Source organism: Vombatus ursinus, unplaced genomic scaffold, assembly GCF_900497805.2.
Source record: "Vombatus ursinus unplaced genomic scaffold, bare-nosed wombat genome assembly UNPS02014768.1, whole genome shotgun sequence".
Taxonomy (NCBI): Eukaryota; Metazoa; Chordata; class Mammalia; order Diprotodontia; family Vombatidae; genus Vombatus; species Vombatus ursinus.
In genome coordinates this window covers 19,773,356-19,791,502 of record NW_020954546.1, presented here as the reverse complement: position 1 = coordinate 19,791,502, position 18,147 = coordinate 19,773,356, and the positions used below count along the sequence as shown (strand labels likewise).

At 46.6% G+C, this 18,147-nt stretch overlaps 1 protein-coding gene across 3 annotated transcripts in view; it reads right to left on the bottom strand.

Annotated features, from left to right (window-relative positions):
• RABGEF1 (RAB guanine nucleotide exchange factor 1) overlaps positions 1–18,147 on the bottom strand; it is a 39,460-nt gene that overhangs the window by 6,231 nt on the left and 15,082 nt on the right. For 2 of the 3 annotated variants that reach the window (XM_027861458.1, XM_027861460.1), the window contains exons 2-6: positions 9,952–10,137; positions 8,201–8,367; positions 2,494–2,660; positions 958–1,039; positions 34–166 (exon numbers count right to left, since the gene is read on the bottom strand). In XM_027861458.1, coding sequence (XP_027717259.1) covers positions 34–166; positions 958–1,039; positions 2,494–2,660; positions 8,201–8,367; positions 9,952–10,130 — 728 coding nt within the window. In that variant the 5' untranslated portion in view covers positions 10,131–10,137. Of the gene's footprint in view, positions 1–33; positions 167–957; positions 1,040–2,493; positions 2,661–8,200; positions 8,368–9,951; positions 10,138–10,407; positions 10,501–18,147 lie in introns of those variants that run through there. The other variant, XM_027861459.1, reaches the window with a different exon arrangement.

The following is an 18,147-nucleotide window of genomic DNA, read 5'->3' as shown; positions in this document are numbered from 1 at the left end:
TCCTCAGACCAGAATAAGGTAAGAGGCACCCACCTGATCCGCTTCTGAACGGCCAGATCCTTCTTCTCATCGTCGGTGGTTTCCGGACAAAACACATACTTGTACAGGCGTGTCATGACGTACTTCTCGATCTGATCCATTACCTTCTCCATCTTCTCTGGGGGCACTGGGAAATACACATGTTCACATCTATTAGGAAACCCCAGGGCAAGCTGAGGCCTTTTTGTTAGCTTCCCTCAGTAGCTAAAAACGCCATGTTATCACCAACCCGGTGTAACCATAGAGTAATATTAAAGATGAAGCACAAGTAAAACCAAGTGAACATGTGCACACACACACACACACACACGCCTAGACACACGTGTGTGTGCTTTCCTTCTTTAAATGACCTGAGCTCTTAATACTGATTTTTAGGGTGATTCTCTTCCTGGCTTGGCCTGTTTTGATTTGTGGGTTTAGAAAGAGATGAACATAGGATAGAGTCTGGTCTGAGGGTACGCTCAAACCCCTATCAATAGCTGGGCTTGGTGCCCAGAATTCAATGCAGGGAGCTACCCACCCTGCTTAAGAGAAACATCACAGCTGGCAGAAGAAATGCCGGCACTGAGCCTGGGCTCCTCCTCTCATCTCCCCGGGGCAAAGGTCCAGAATGTGTGCCGTCTTGGGAGACCAGCACATGTTCTAAGTACACACTAACTCAACAAACGTCATAGCCATATGAATTGCTTTGTGATCAATTCATTTCTCTTCCACCTGTTTACTATGATCAAGTGATAAATGTGGCTGTCCTGGACCAAGTTCATGTGGCGATGCCCCAGGACTGACCCAGGAAGCAACAGCAGCTTCTGCGTGAGCAGGAAGAAGAGCTCGTGGCTGCCGCCATAGTGCTCCGCGGGCGCTCCCCCTCCCCCCGGTGTCAGCCAACGTGGGAGGACAGAGCCAGAAGCGGTCTGTTACCTTTCCCCCGGGTCTGCAGCCTCTCGGCCACATTCTGGTAAAAGTCCTGCATGCATTCCGACTGCTCCTCGATACTCAGCTCCTACAAGAGTTCAGATGACACACGATCAGACCAGGCCAGCAGCACGGCCTCCAATAACCGTGACCGCCAGTCTGAGGAGGCAAAGAAGTCCCTGACAACGGCAGAACCCACCCCAGCCGTCCTCTCGACGCTGCCATGGCCATGTGAGGGGAGTGCAGAGCTTGCTGGTCAGGGAGTTTGTGTATAAATGTCGCTTCCTGTGATAGCCACTGCCTCATGGCTTCGGACGGACACCAAGGGGAACCACTGCCTTCAAAGCTAGGGCAGGAATACTCCAGAAAAGGCAGGCACACACCAAAGCATCCTCCGTGACGCATCTCTGGCCTGCAGGAAAGCCCAGAACCTCCTCTTCCCTACCCCCTCCCCCAACCAGTTTTCTCCCAGAGGCCCCTCCCCTAAACTCAATAATTACTAAGGAAGAGGGAGGAAACATCAGCCGCAGCGGAGTCAGGCACCAGCCTGCTGACAGCCGGCTCACGGGAGGTAAACCGAGGTGGCGCCGTCTGATAAACACAGCTGAGGGAGCCAGATCACTGCCAGTTCACCGGGCAGAGAGTGATGCCAAGGGCCACATGGAAAAACTGAACGGTTATCTGTTCAGTGTTTCCTGAGTGCCAGATCCCTGCCAGGTGCCGGGAGCAGACACTAAAGGGAGGGGACAACGCCATGTTTACAGATAAATAAATACAGGCTCCATGCACACTGAATTCAGAGACAAATGGGTGGGGGGGAATAGAAACTGGAGCAGCCTTCAGAGGGAAGAAGGCAGGGAGGCAGCCCTGGAGCCGAGCCCCAAGGGCACAGCATTCCAGGCCTGGGGCAGCCAAGGGCCTGGCAGACGTTCCTTCTGACTTACTGGGCATCCCAAACCAGGCCGAGCAGCAGAGCGGCCACGTGTGCATCTCCCTGGTTCTTCTCCTTGTACCCCCCAGGTCCCCTGGGAGCTTGCTTGGGTTCAGTCAGTGACCAGAGACACAAGTCCCTTCTCTGGGCCTCAGCCACTTCTTCTTCTGGGCCAAATGAGCCCTCAAGGACTTTGGAGATCTAGAGCAAAGTGTGACCTGCCTGTTCTGCCAGGGTTCCCAGTCGGTACTATGGAAAGAAGTCTATAAAGGAAGAATCACTTTTCTGCTCCTGGCCTGCCACCGCCTAGGACCGTCACAGGCTCTGAGGACCCGACGGATGGGCATGGGAGCACAGGCCACAAAGGTCTGTCTGGAGCCTGCCATGGACACACCTCGGCCCAGTGACCGCACTGTTGGGTAGCCCAGGCTAACATGGGACCCAAATGAACTCTAGAAGCAGGCTGGGGAGGATTCGAGAAAGAATACCAGGGCCCCGGCTCTCTCTCTGCCATGGGCACCTTCACCCGGCCCAAGTTTCCTCATCTGGAACATGAGGTCCCTTTCAGTTCCAACATTCAACGTGCCCTATTGTGACTGCCGGTCACCTACCCTTTTGTGATACATGACTTCCAAAAAGCTTTTGGTCTGCTTGTAGATCTCCTGGCCTGTTTTGTGGAAGGTCTTGAGAAATTCTATGAACTCCTTGGACACCCTGTCTGTCTCCAGGCTGGCCTGCCGGTTTATGGAAGGGCTCGCGGCTTTGGCCTCTTGAATCTCTGCAGGAAAAGCAAACATCGTCAGGCTCGTCAAGTGAAACGATCCATGCAAGTCACGGTTTAAAGCCTGCAATTTAAGGCCACTGGAGTTATTTATAACCCAGGTTAAAATGGAATTAAGACCACTTGACGTCTACACATCAGACACCTTGTCTAAACCCAGCTGAGCTTCCACAAACAAGGAGCGAGCACCTCTCTTCACGAAAGCACACTGTGGAGTGTTCAGACCCAAGGACAAGCTGCTGCCGGGCAGTGTTAGGGCTCCAGCCCCACCATGGGCGAGGCACCATGCCGAGATCACTGGGATGCTCTGCCTGGTGCCTTTCATCGCTCACGCTGAACTGAGGGTTCAAAAGAACAGGAGTTCACAAAATAGTCAATGGGCAAACTGACAGCAGGCAGATGTGCATAAGGACTCGAGAGAATTGTGGGTAGTTTAAGACATGATTGGGCCACCCTGGCCTCTCTCAGCACCCACAAGCCATCCCACCCTACCCCATTCCTGGCAGAAAGGAAGACACTAGATTTAAACCAGGGAATTCTCAAATGAGCTCACCCACCTCTCAGATCCATTCAATGACTGATGTACATGAACATGATGGAACATAAGGAGAGATTGGGGGGCTGGGGAGGGATGGAAAACATTCTCCAATCAGCCCATTCCAAACAGCAACTGCTCCCCTCTCCCACCCCACAAAACAAATCCACTTCCACCTGCAGAAAAAGGACTGATTTTATAGTGGCAGACATGGATAAAGGACAAGTTAGAGCTCTTTCAAAGAAAAAGGACTCCCTCTTGCCCAAATCTCAGGTGCCGGATCTTGCTGGGCCTTGTGAGCCTTCCCAATGGAATTCTGCAGCTTCCACCCCACTCCAAATGTAGAGGAACCATTCCTGGTAACTAGGGACATCCATCTGCAATCTTAGAAGTCTCTCTCATCCAGGAAGAAAAATAATAAACTCACAAAGGAAACGGAAGAAACAAAATCAACCTACTCCATCTCAGTATTACCCAACTGTCTCAGTATTAACATCTTTGGATTTTATGCATAAAACTCATGTAACTAAACTCAATAAAGGTTTAAGATGATAAAACTCAATATCCCAATTAGAGTGATTAATTTATTCAATGAAGGAATCATGTGCCAGCTAGCTGGAGGAGGATACACTCTAATAACTGGAGCTATCAAATTGAGAAATCTACCTCTCCCCTGGTAGGGTATTAACTGGCAATTAAGATGATACAGCACTAGCTCGTGTCATCTTCAATCTTTCTCATGTTAAAGCAGCAGGGTCAAGTTTTCCCAGGTAGTAGAAAATACAGCAGAAAGAAAGCGTGTTTTTATGGGTATCTTTCGATTTGACTTAGAACAAAATTTTCACGTGATTTTAAATCACAATTTGATAGTAAAAAGGTAAATGGCACATTCTCTTTTGAAAAGTGATTTTTCTGATCTCCCTGAAAAGCTTGAAAGAATATTATGAGCTTAAGAAGTTAAGCTTCCTTCTAATCCAACACATTTCAGAAGAAATCTGAGGACCAGAGTCAGAGCAAGGAGAGATCTTAAAGATCAGGAAACCCAACTCTCTCATTTCATGGATGAAGAAACTGAGGCTCAGAGAATTTAAATAACTTGGAAAGAGAGGCAAGGAAAACCTAAGCCTGACACCCTGACCTTGGCCAACTCACTTCTTCTCAGGCTCCTCCACAAAAGAATAAAATTTAAAGTACCTAGCTCCCCGGGCTCTCGTGAGGCTCAAATGAGATGGCTACACAGAACAAGTGGCAACTTCTCAGAAGCGAGATGTCAAGCTGCTGATCACTGTTCCTTCTGTGATCACTGCATAAGGGGATGGCAGGTACCAGATGGCAAAAATGTTCAAATTCAATACATATTTTAAGCTGCCTACTAAGTCCAAGCCATAGGGCTACAGGACCTCTATCTCCCCAAACACTTCCCCAATTTGAGGATATTTTGAATTAACAAGTTTTACTTTTTAAATGCAAATACCTCCTACGGTGGTTAAGCCAGTCATTGGTACCTTAGTGTGAATTACTCTAAAATTGTTTAGTCATTTTTTTCCTTCCAACTGAAGTCATCTTCTCCTAGAGGAATGAGAATTTTGATTGGAGGATGGGGAAGGGAAATCATAGAACAAAATATGGAACAGAGGGAACTTGGGAGGGGGACAGCCCAGTAATGGCCTTGCAGTGGAAAGGAAGAACGACGAGTCCATAAGAAGATGGGAGAGGAAAAAAAAAACAACAAAACAGAAACACTCATTTTGCAATTTTGCCTAGGGCTCTAGTGGAAACTGCCTGCCAGTAGGCCACTGAAAAGAATCCTGTGGGCCCTAGGGGACAACAGTGCCCACACTGAAGCAGCTAGTCTGAAGTTTTAAGTATCCCATTCCCAGGATTAGAAAATCCAATAGATGAATCCTGCAGTCTTTTCAAATTCAAAATCAGTACACAAACATTGCCAGTGCTGTGCTATACATGGAAGCTGAGCTTGTTGCCTAAGCAAAGCAAGTCTGAGAGGGCCCCCCCAATAGGATCATTCAACCCAAGGGCCGAGGAAGGCTAAGTTAGGAAGGAACCAGGAAAAGGGGACAGGAGGAAAGGCCCCATTTGACAAGGACAAGCCAGGCCAGGGCTAGTCTAGTGCCCCACCCCACTGCCACCCCAATATCCCAGCAAGACCCCTCTATGTAGGAAAAGGATGTCAGAGCAAGGACAGAAGCTTTCAAGCTTGCAACTAGGGTTGTGCCACTGCAGGGATCCGGATTCCAGGAGGCCTCAGCAGCCACAGCTACATACTGCCCATGCTCCTGACACAAACGAGGTACTTTCACCCAGGCACTTGTGCACAAGTGTGCAAAGAGAGAGCTTTCAGGTTTTTCAATGTGACTTTTAGACCTCCCATCTCGCTCACATTTAGACATTTTCCCCTTATGATTTTCCTGAGTTAACCCACGCCCAAAGGCATATTTTGGTCATTTCTAACATGTGATATTGACACTCCCCTGCGTACATACTTCAGAGTTGTTTAGCCACAGAACAAAGAAAGCCCACATGCATATCTTCAAGCCATGCAGAGTTCTTTAAAAAAAAAAAAGATGTGTGTGTGTGTGTGTGTGTGTGTGTGTGTGTGTGTGTGTGTGTGTAAAAACATAACCAAGAATGAAAGATTTTAGTCCTGAAGAAAAGGGCTTTGGAGCACTGTTTCTGCATATCCAATGACTTTATTGAACTATCAAATCACACTAGGCACATGTAAAGTTCTTTGTACTGACTGCTTTTGAGATCTAAAGCAATGGAGTTTAAAGGGACATTCTGAAGTCACTTAAAGAAAGTATTCAAGGCGGGGTTTGGGAAAATCCCACCCCTCCCCAGGTGCAGGAGTCAGAGCTGGCACAACCTTAGTTTGCAGACTGCAAAGTCAACTAAGTGAGCTCACTCAACCTAAGCGGACAGTGCCAGGCGGGCCTGCGCAAGGTTACCTTCAGAAGGCGAGGCCAGCCCCCAGACAGGAGCGAACATCTCCTTCAAGTCCCTGAGCAGGTTATCAGCGTTTCACTCCCTCCCAAGCTGTCCTTGCTTAAGAGTTTTCTCTTGAGCCACTGAAATAAATGCAGGAGCAAGAAAAACACCCAAAGCAAAAAAACCAAGCAATGGGGGAATGAAAAAGAGGAAGCCAGGACGTGAGAAGCAATGTGCCTGGGGCTGAAGAGCCCAGCCAAGGCAGCCAGACCGGGGCAGGGTGCTGTGCTGGGCGTCTGAATCAGTGGGGCGCTCAGGAAGCATCCCAACTGATGTGGGCCAAAAGAAGCCCCTTTGGAAGTGGAAATACACACAAAAATCGTTTTTAAAAATACGATTTCTAAGGCGTCTTCTGTCAGTCCAGCTTTCTATAAACTCATGGAAGTAGGAAGACTCTCATTTATAAACAAAAAGATATTTATTCCATGCAAAAGCTTCAAGATCTAAAACACAAAGAGGAGTTTTATTAAAAAAAAAAAATTAGAAAGAAAGAAAGCAAGCTCTGTGCTCTTTACATAACATACTTGACATGCTTCCTAAAAGTCCTTCACCATGCACTGTTTTTAAATCCCAGAGGACAGCCTGGACACATGGCCAGTAAACACGTCAGCAAAAAAGCAGACTCTAAGTCTGGAGCTGCACGTGGGGATTTCGACATCAGACACGCATTAGCGGCAGTTTGGTGAGAGCATGTGGGCCCAAGAGCTCTGGGTTCAAATCCCAGCAGGTCCGTTCCTAATGACCAACAACACATCGAGCTTCTTCTGCTCTGTAAAATGGAGCTTCCCAGATGATCCCAAAGCCCTCTCCTGGCTTGGAAAGTCCAAGACCCCTTAAACTTGTCTCCAGCCTCAAACACTGTGGCCACTGCCTCCTTACCTGGCTTACACAACATAGCCTGATTTCACCAATTCTCAATTCTACTCAAGAGTAGACAAAATGACTCCAGAGAAAGGGCTCAAGTGTCCCCCAGAGCTGTGCCCGTCCCAGTGATTCAGTCTATCAGAAAAGCAATCTTCACTCAGACACTGGAGATACAGACTCCCTCCTACAGATTACCAATATATCACCTGGAATAAAAGGCAGGGAACCAGGCAAGTGATGGGCATTCAAATCATACAGAGGACAGGCTTTTAAAACAGGCTATGTTTTAGTTGAAAGCGAATTTTCCTCTTCATGAGAAAAATAGCAACATGCTCCCTGAAACCTAGGAGCAGCAAGGACTTGAGGATGTATTTCATTCATTCCCTTGCCCTCAGGCCAGACTCTGGGTAGACTCTAGACTCTCCCCTGGGCTTCTAAGAATGGAAAACCTTCTTGAAGTGCGCTACTCAGAAGTGAACAGTTACTCAGAAATAGTAGAAGCAGAAGCCAGGAACACCACCTCGGGAATACCCCCGTAGCTGCCCCACACTCCCCCTCGCCAGGAGCTCCTCGGGTTCTGAGCCCCAAAGACAGGGAGTCTTTCTAGCAGAGCCTTCAGGCCCTGGGGCTCACTCGTCTGGCGACATCAGAGGTCACTCCGGAAGTCAGCTAGGCAGACATTCCCCCACTAGCTCCCAATCTTAGAATTTCCTCTAACAGGACCAGCTCCACACTGGGATCCCTTCAAGGAAGGTGCGCTTTCTAGCTCCAGGTGGTTTGTACAGTGGCAATGGAGACACCACAGACCTGCTGACTTGGTCTGGAGACATTAGCTCAGTCCTGGGAAAAGGAACCTGGGGACAGGGCCCTGTAATGAGCTGTGTACAAGGCAAGGAACCATGAAGGGAGACCGTGATAAGATCAGAGAAAACAACCAAGGACACAAGGATTGCATACAAATTACTCCATCTCCATTCCTCTGGTGATTCTCCCTCCTTGGGATGTTACCCCCTGTGAGGCCCAAACTTCTAAATGAACTACTCGTGGGTGTGTACCGAGGCTTCCCACCCACCCCGGCGCCCAGTCCCCCAGCCTGTGCAGGGGTGGGGGGGGCGGGGGGCACCACAGTCACCTTTCTTGGGGCCGCCTCGGGAGGAGGTGCTGAAGAACTTCTTCACTGTGGTCACCTTGCGGCTCTTCTCGTTGGTTTTCTTTCCCTCAAATTTGGAAAAGGTGAGGGCCTGGGCCCCTTGGCTGCTCTGACTGCTGGCAAAGGCTTCTTCTTCCTCCCTCTGGAGCCTGCAGCAAGAGAGACGTGGCTAAGTCAGCCGAGATGTCCACCACAGCGTTCCAGGGACAGGGGTTTCCCATGTGTCCACGAGGATTTCCTCTGAACTCAACGATCTGGGGAGGAGCCCGAGTTGAGAAGCAGATGCCAAATCTACCCAAAAGGTCTGGGGAAGACTTTCTCCTACCACAACAACCCACCAACACGCCGCCCTCTGGTCCATGAACAGTGAGTGATGCCTCTGGATCCCCAACACCCAGCAAGGTGCTCCCAGGTAGCAGCGGCTTGGGAAACATTTGGTGAACTGAATTTGGCTCATTTGCTTAATTAGAATACAAAATGTTTAGGGATGGGAACGTAGTTTATGCCTCTACCCCGGGATACGCAGTAAATGCCTGAAATTTGCTTCACTCTTAAAAGTCAGTAAAGAGCCTCAAGGGCCATCTGGGATCCTGGTGCAATGGCCTAACGATGCTTAGGATGTAGCATCAAGGAAGAGGTTGCCCCAACAAGCATTTCTGACAAATTTATGGTCATAAACCACTAGTGTTTCTCAGACATGTCCAGCTATTACCTGTACTTGAAATCTGCTCTCTGCCACCAGAAAATTGCTCTCTGCCCTGGGAGCCCCTCCCCCCAACCCTGCCCTAGCCTCTGCTGGCCACCTTTGGCCTTCTCTAGCTGAGTTCCAGGTCATCTCTAGCCATAGCCTTGAGTATTCCCCCCACCTCACCCCTTCCCACTCTCCTTCTAGGTGTTGTCTTTCCTGTTAGAATGTCAGTGTAAGGGCAGGTACCAGTTTACTTGCTTTTATTTGCACCTCCAGCACTCAGCTGAGTGCCTGCCACATATGCACTAACCATCCATCCATCTATCCTTCTATCCATCTGCCCAGTTTGTTAGGTATTCCCACCTTTCAAATTTTATCACAATCCCATTACTGGGGAACCCAAACCACCTTGAATTATCTATATCATTTTTCAGGTAAGGCTCTGTTTGTGGTCTAAAGGTTCTATGTCTCAAAACAACCAATCACATTTTATTGATTAATTTACAGATTAACCAAAAATACATATTGATCATCTGTTATCGGGATATGATGAGCATAAATGTTTGCCCTCAAGGGGATTACAGTGGAGCTACTCCAACAAGACTCACGCACAGGAAACAATCAGGGAACACAACAGATAGCCGAGGGGAGCAGAAAGACCACCGAACTCAAAATCAAAGGACCTGAATCCAAACCCTCCTCTGCCACATAATACTTGTTGGAACTGGGGCAGATCCCTTCACTTCTCCGGCCCTCAGTCTCATCATCTGCAAAATGAGGGGCTCAAATTTAATGAGCAGTAGGATCCCCATCAGCTCAGACAGTCTCTAATTTCTAGAATATCATAAGTGTTCCACAGTCATCAACTCCTGCCTAAATTAGCCCCGACAAGGAACAAAAAGAGAGACGGGAAACGTCCTTTTCCCCAGTCTGCTGACAATCAGCACCTCCTCCCGAGGTGGCCCCAAGAAACGTGACTGTGGTGCTCCCAGGGAAAGAAGCACACACAGCACCCCCACGGTGAAGTAAGCCGTTGGGCCCTCACCGTTCAGCTAGCTCCCAATCCTCCTGAATCTGCCGCTGCCGGGCCTTCTGATACTCTTCTCTCCAGCACTTGGAGCAGAAGCCCTGCCAGGCCGAGTTGCCGTAATAACCACATCCTTTCTTGCACAGGAGCTCCGACTGGTCCACGTGAATCCCTCTGCGTTCAGACTTAAGGCTCATCTTCCCTCTGTTGACCAAGGAACATAAGGAAGGAGTTAGAAAGAACTTCCTAGAACTTGGGTATCCTGCACTGCAATAAGAAAGCACAGTCAAACCCAATGGAATTCATCCATAGCCCTGAACTCTCTCAAAAGCAGGGGAGAAAAGATGGCCAGGTCCTCAGGTCACAGTCTGCGTTCTTGAGACTGAGGAGGGCTCTGGAGATTAGGCCAGAAGGACACCTTTGAGGGCAAAGTGGGTCTTTTTCAAGTACCAGCAAACTCTTCACAATTCTCACCCAAAAAAACACCACTCAGAGATGCACTAGTGTTTTCTTGCTCTACCAGGTTTACTTTGGCTTTCTGCCTCCGAAGAAATATTTATACCCGTGTCCTTTATACAGCAATGCTGACTTAAGAGGAAGGAGGGGGGCTAGTTAAGGCATCAGTGACTTTGGGAAGTGACAGGGCTGTTTTGTTCCCAACGACCACGCCTCCATTGGTCAATGGAGGAGTTTCTCTTTGAGATTTGATGTGACACTTCCTGTGGATTCATACAAGAAACAACGTGGGTCAGCTGAGTGACCCATGAGAAGGAAACCAATGAAAGAGTCATCCTGGGGGGATTACGAAAGGAGTGATGGGTATGAGCACATCCTTTTCCTTTTTTAGGTATTAAGGAGAAAGATTCTAATTTAGAAAAGTGGATTCCCAACGAGAGTGATGATGGTAGGGCCAAGAACGTCAGCAGTGGGCCTAGCTTTCTACAACTTTTCTGATAATGACAAACCGATTTTATCAATCTGGTTAGACTGACCCATTTGGCCAATGTCTACTTTCTCCTTGCATTCACTAGATGTAGTCGGGGTTGGAGGAAGAGGAGCCATTCTAGGATCGAGGAAAGGAAATCCTTTAGGTGGTGATAGCACATACAACCTCTGCCCCCAATCAGAAAAGCTATCGCTTATGGAGAGCTTGATGATGAACTTAACAAACATAAGCCTTTCTATACACAAACTATAGAAAAGAGGATTGTGTAGGAAACTAGAAACTTCTTCTTCTGTTGTTACTGCTGTTCAGTCGTTTTCAGTCGTGTCCGATTCTTGGTGACCCCATCTGGGGTTTTCCTGGCAAAGATATTGGGGCGGTTTGCCATTTCCTTCTTCAGCTCATTTTACAGATGAGGAAACTGAGAAGAAGAGGGTGAAGTGACCTGCCCAGGGTCACACAGCTAGGAAGTGTCTGAGGCTGGATTTGAATTCAGGTAGGTGAGTCTTCCTGACTCCAGGTCCAGCACTCTATCCACTGTGCCACCTAACTGCCCAATAGGGATGATAACGGTAAGGGGATAGAGAAGATAGGAATGGATGGGATGAAGGATGCATAGAGATGGGTTTATCTTGGAAAGAAGGGTCCCCTCTTCATCAGAGACAGGAGAGAAGGAGAAAACACTAAGGGAAGATGTTGAGTCAAGTGAGATAAGGAAAAAGTGGAACATTGGGACTTGGTGGATCGTCTCAGTGAGGTATGAGGAAATGTCTTCAGCTGAGAGGGGGAGGGAAGGAGGTGCCATGGACGGTTTGATGACAGAAAGGAAGGCTTAGAACAGCCCCTGTGGCGAGCAGGATGGTGAATAAAGTTGGAAGGAAAGGAATGGATGTCCTGCTTCAGGCAGTATAGTCAGGCAAAAAGACCCACACATTGGCCCTGACTGAAAACAGGTTTTGATCAGCACCTCAAACCTATCACCTCTTTTGCTAAGAGGCAGCAGGTAAGTTCCACTGTAAGGCTTCTGAAATGATAATTGCTCATGATGGAGCTTTGAAGTCTTTCATTTTTTTCCCCTTTTCCCCATTATGAACCTGACACACATCAACGAATGTGAATCTTTTCCTAGACAAAGAACAGAAATTAACTAAAAGCATTGTATGTGAATCATAAATCTCCACTACATATAGCTTTTAAAAACATCTTTCAAATTTACCACGGCAGTTCCAACATTGCCCTGCATGTCTGTGACCCCTTCTGAATTTTCTGATGTTCTGTTTATTGTCACAATGATTCATGGATGCTCTTTTTTTCCATTTAAAATTTTCAACCACTTATCTCACTTCTCCCCAAATAAAAGTTCTCCCTTCCACAATCCTTGCACTGGTCACTCATCTGTGGCCTAAATCAGTGATTTCCCTCTGGGGCACAGAGTTTCCGGCGCACCCCATTTTCTGCACCTTTGGGCTGAATCGGAGACCCTGTTCCAAGGCCAGAGCAACCCTAGCCTGTGCCAGTGGGCTGAGTCGGAGAGCCTTCCAGTGGGCTAAATCTTTGATCCCACCCTGGGCTCAGAATGACAAAACTGCAGGCCCACCTGTGGGAGGCCCCCCTATGCTACCATCTTTACCAGTCTCCCCAAAGATTCCTAATTGTTCCAAAAGCAGCACTGATCCTTCCCTCAGCATCCAACAGTCTTCTATCACAGAAGATGTGATGCAAAAGATGCTCTGATTTCTTAGAAGACTCTGAAGACAAGTTTAGACTCCAAGTACCTGCCATTTAAAACCAGCAGATCAGGGTGGGATGGAATAAGTCAAAAAGGTAAACTTAAACACGCCATATGAGACGTTCAAACTGGCCGAGCTGCCTGTGGCTTCTTCCATGCACAGAATCGTCAAAAATGTCTTTGACAGTTACTCCTGCCCATTCCAGAATTGGTGTCACATTAATGAAAGCACATTTTTTTAAACACTTACTATGTACAACACTAGGCACTGATGATAGGAATATAAGAAAAGAAGATGAAGGGAAGATGAGACAAAAAGCTGCAGGAAAAGGGAGGAGAGTCCCCTGGGAGGCCACAGTGAGGAGCCTGAAGGGCTGGGGGGCGGGCATGGATGGAGCCAGGGTCTGAGTCCAAGAATCTCAACCCAAAAGGGAGAAGAAGGAGCAGGAAAGGTGTTTCTGAGTGCCTTTAATATGTCACCTGAACAATCTCGGTCCCTTTCGGAGAGTATTTTGCTACATACAAAATGTCTTAAACTTAACTCTCCAATGACAGACAACTTTCAGCCTAGCACAGGATCTGACACATAGAACACGTGCTTAATAAATACTTTCTCCATCTAGCTATAAACCTCAGATAATAATTATATAATAATAATAATAATACTTAGCATTTATATGGTGCCTACAATACGTCAGCACTTTACAAATATGATCTCATTCAATCCTCACAACAACTCTGGGAGATAGATGCTATTATGTTCCCCATTTAACAGTTGAAGAAACTGAGGAAGACAGGGTGAAGTGACTTGCCCAGGGTCACACAACTAGTAAGTATCTGAGGCTGGACTGCAGGCCTGGCGCTCTATCCACTGTACTACCTGCTCTCTGCCTATTTCATTGATTACTTGAATATATGTAGAATCAAAGGCTTCAGAGCTGATAGGGGCCTCAGAGATAATCCAGTTCAACTCCTTCACTTTACAGATGAAGAAGAAAAGGTGAGGGGAGCGACGTGACTTGTCTAAGGTCACATGAGACCTGTAAAGTAGCTGAGCTAGAATCTGAAGGCAAGTCTACCCCTCCACAGTGCATTCCCATCTATAACATCCCCTCCAAGTGGATGGGGCTCATCCAGGTTCTAGGCATTCAGAAATGAGAGACAAAGGCCAGGAAGTTCTCCAAGGACAGCACAGCACATAAATCAGGACGCAGCCACTTTGGGGTGTCATAAAGAAATCCCGGGCTGGTGAGGGCCTGTTGGGAGCCCCTGATGCTCATCCTCTCTCTGCCACTGATGATAATATGGAATAACTGACATTTCTCTAACACTTATTTTCAATCTGATCATTTGCTACAATACTACCCTTTGGTAACAAGATGCATGACCTTGGGTAGAGCCCTTCAGCTCTCTCCTCTGTGAGAGATGGGTCTGGAGGAAAGGATCACCAAGGTGCCCCGCTTTGACAATTGATGCTTCTGGAATGGACTAGCCAGGAGAGGCCGCAGCAGTCAGAACCAGGTGGTGTGATGCTGTCCCCTTCCAGGTCCCATCTCATGCTATAACACAATTTATATTATACCCAACAGACATCTGGTGCTGTTTAAGAAGAAACAAGTGGAATTCTTCAACTCCTTAAGCAAACTTCATTGATTAGTAATTTTAGAGACTCAGAGGCTCGTAGATTTAAAGACAAAAGAGCCCTTAAAGGCCATTTTACAGATAAAGAAACTGAGATCCAGAGAGGTTAAGTGAATTGCCAGGGTCACCCAGGCAGTATCAGGGCTAGGCCTCAAACCTGGATCTTTTGACTCCAAGCCCTATTCCCTTTCCACTGGACCATGCTGTCTCTTAAAGACTCACCACATAGTTTTATGAGCTGACTGGTCATTAGGGTTAAGTGACTTGCCCAGGGTCACACAGCTAGTAAGTGTCCTGTGTCTGAGGCTGGACCTGAACTCAGGTCCTCCTGACTCCAAGGCTGGAGCTCTATCCACTGCGCCACCTAGCTGCCCCCATTTATTTTTTCAAAAGGACTTTTAGAACACTAAGCTCAAGTGTGCAAGACTCCTAAAGAAAGTAAGAAATTCTGAATTCCCTCCCCATTAAAACATAACAAGACTCTCTCCAGCACATTAACAAGGCCACATAAGGAGCGATGAGTTGAATTCTGCAGACAGCTTCAACAGTTTCAACCAGAGGGAAGAAAACAAAGAGCAAACTCAAGCAAATGCCTTCATTTAGCTTGCAGCTCCTTGAGCACACAACGAGATGCGCTAAGTGAGTCTCTGGAGAACCCAGCCGGCAACAAGAAGCCATTCTTCTGACGGCAACAAGGCTGCTGCTGTCAGAGATGGTGCCAACGGAGGCCCAGCAACCAGCCTCACCTAAATACACTCCCTTCATCTTCTGGGGTTCAGGTACTCCCTGAAATACAACTCCGACATGCTTCCTTCTGATATTCAACTAAGCTACTAAAGCCTTCTGCATTTTAAAATAGAAACACAATCAAGCCTGCGCTTTCTCAAACAGCTAGTCACTTGTGGAGGGCAGAGTTGGTTCGTTTCTTCATCTACAAATTAAGGGACATTGGCTGAGATGAACTGGAGGGTCCTTCACAATTCTCAAAGTTGACGAATCAAAGACTGAGGGAATCCCGGAATATCAGTCCTAGAAAGGAACGTGGAGATGATGACCTAGTTCAACTCCTTTATTCTCTTTTTTAAAAGTGTCTTTATGGTATCATTCGTTTTTTACGTTGCCGTACAGCCAATCTTCCATCACAACAACACAATTTTTAAAAGAGAAAAACGGTTCAGCCAAACTAACCAACACACATTGATGATACTCCACCCCCACAGCCTGTCTGCACCTGTGCAAAGTCAGGCATTCTGGAAGCACTAATTAAGCCCTTGCTGCCTACCAGGAATTGCGCTAAGTACTAGAGACCAAGAAACACAAAAAACACAGTCCTTGTTCTCAAGGGGCGCACAGCCTAACCGGGCAGATGCCATGCAGATAACTAGAGACAGGAGAAACAGACAGTACAAACAGAAAGTCACCTCAGAGGAAAGGCTTCCCCAGGTGGGGAGTCTGAAAGCGTGGCCTCCTGCAGAAAGTGGGATTTCAGCTGAGACTTCAAGACAGCAGGAGGCAGAAGGGAGGGCACTCTGGGCAGCAGGCCAGCCAGGCCAGAGGCACAGAGCATTGGGTGCAATGGACACAGGGCCCGAGGCAATGGGTCACAGTACAGGGAAGGTCAGTGTGAAAAGGCTGGGAAGGCCAGAGTGCCCAGCTGGGGGTACATTTTCATAGCTCTTCAACCCCTCACTTTCCAAATGAGGAAACTGAAGTGATGGCTGAGAGTCAGACAGTTCTGTCCATCTGTTCCACAGGCAGAGCTGGGATTTGAATCTGGACCCTACATCCCCCAAGTTTTTCTGCCCAACCAGCATCCATAGGGACTTCTTACTGTTTTCAATGCAAACAAAAATCTTGAAAGTAAAGCCACCAACAGAATACAATGGAGAAGTCACAACGGGAAATTCACCAGCTCTACAAAACTTGACATTTGTCCATTTTCATTTTCTCCAAAGTACTGTAGGATCTCATTCCTGAAGACAATAAACACCTTATTACTCACAAGACATTTCAAAATTTTCCTTTGACCATGAAAGCGACCTCAAAGGTCAGAAAACTCTTCAAACGCCAGTGCCAAACCTCTCCTGAAAAGTCCTCTGCAGTCACTGAATCTTACTAAGTGGAAGGGCCCTCAGAAGTAGCCTAGTTTGACCTGAATTAGAATCTCCACCCCACATATCCCTGAGGAAGGATCAGTCACCCAGCCTTGGCTTAAAGACCTCCACTGACAGGGAGCTCACTACCTGTAGAGCAGGGGTTCTTGCTCTTTTTTTGGTCAAGAACTGCTTTGGTAGCCAATCAGGTGAAGCCTATGAAGCCCTTCTCAGAATCATATTTTCAAATATAAAAAATAAAATCCATAGCATTACAAAGGAAACCAATTATATTGAAGAGATATCAAAATATTTTTTAAAAAAGTTCATGGACTCCCAGTTATGGACCTTTGCCCTAGAGGAAGCTCGTTCCCCATTTGGCTAGCTTTAAATGGTAGTTTTTCCTGACCTCCACCCAAGATCTGCCTCTCTGAAAGCCTTCACCTGCTGTTTCTAATTCTGGCCTCTCAGGCCAAGTCCAATCCTCTCCTCCATGTGAGAGGCCTACAAATACTTGAAGAAAACCATCACCTTTCTGGTCTCCTCCCCTGGGTTCCTTCTTGCTGTTAGAAATTTCAAATACATGCAGTGTTTATAATAAAAAACTTAACTGAATGAAGAGCAAAATGAGCAGAACCAAGAGAACATTGTATACAGCAACAGCAGTATTGTTTTAAGAACAACTTTAATCGACTGAGTCATTTTGCCTATTATAAATACCTAAATTAACTACAATAAAGGACATATGAAAGAACATGTTCTCTACATCCAGAGAAAGAACTGATAAAAAGATGGATAGAATGGCTTTACCTATATATACATATATTTGTGTCTAATGGTAGCCAGCTCTAGGGCGAGGGAGGGGGGGAGAGAAAAAAAAGGAAAAAAAATTCACATGATAACTTTGTTATATATTAATATATTATATAACTTTATTGTATATACATGTATAATAATTATATATTAAAAGGAAAAGAAAATTGAACATAACAATTTTGCAGTTTCATGTACAATCATATTTTTTATTTTTTATTATACTATGTTATGGAAATGCTTGCTTTATTCCATAAATTAAAAATAAAGTAAATTTTTAAAAATTTTTTTAAAAATCAACAGAATGAAGTATCGCATAGCCAGGTTACTCTAGGCCAGCCAACACTGCCAAAAGTTCAGTCCCATTGTCTAAAAAGATCTTGACTCCCTTCATCTGGTTCACCTTTCAATTTTCTCCATAGGAAAGATTACTAGATCTTTTGGTCCCAGAATTATAATAAAGTCGGAATCTACAGTGCTCTTGGGAAAAATGGTTCATTGCTTCTCTCAGGGGAAATCCCCACAGGCACACTTTGTTTCACTATCCATCATCAGGTTTAAAATTTAGTCACAGAACAACTCCTGGATCATGGGTGCTTCAAGGTTCCAGATTCTGTCCCAAGTCTGTTTAGTGCTTTCAGTTCTAACTCTTAGTTCTTTATCTTTCATATTGGAAAGATCTGTAAGGTTAAACTCAGTACATGTATTCTTGCTCTATGCTCTGAAACGCAGGGCCTCTTAAGACACACTCTTGAGATCTTTAAAGCAATTAAACATTTATTTAGCTCCTCTTAGGTGCAATGAAGTGCACTCAGCACCAAAGATCCCCAGAGACCTCCAGGAATACCAGGAAGACTTTGGAGTCAAAGGCCCTAGGCTGGAAAGCCAGCCCTGCTATTCACCATGGTGTCTTGGCCAAAGCCCTCACCCCCTATTCTGGGCTTCAGCTTCCTCATCTGGAAAAAGGAGACAGACTTAACTAAGGTTCCTCTTAA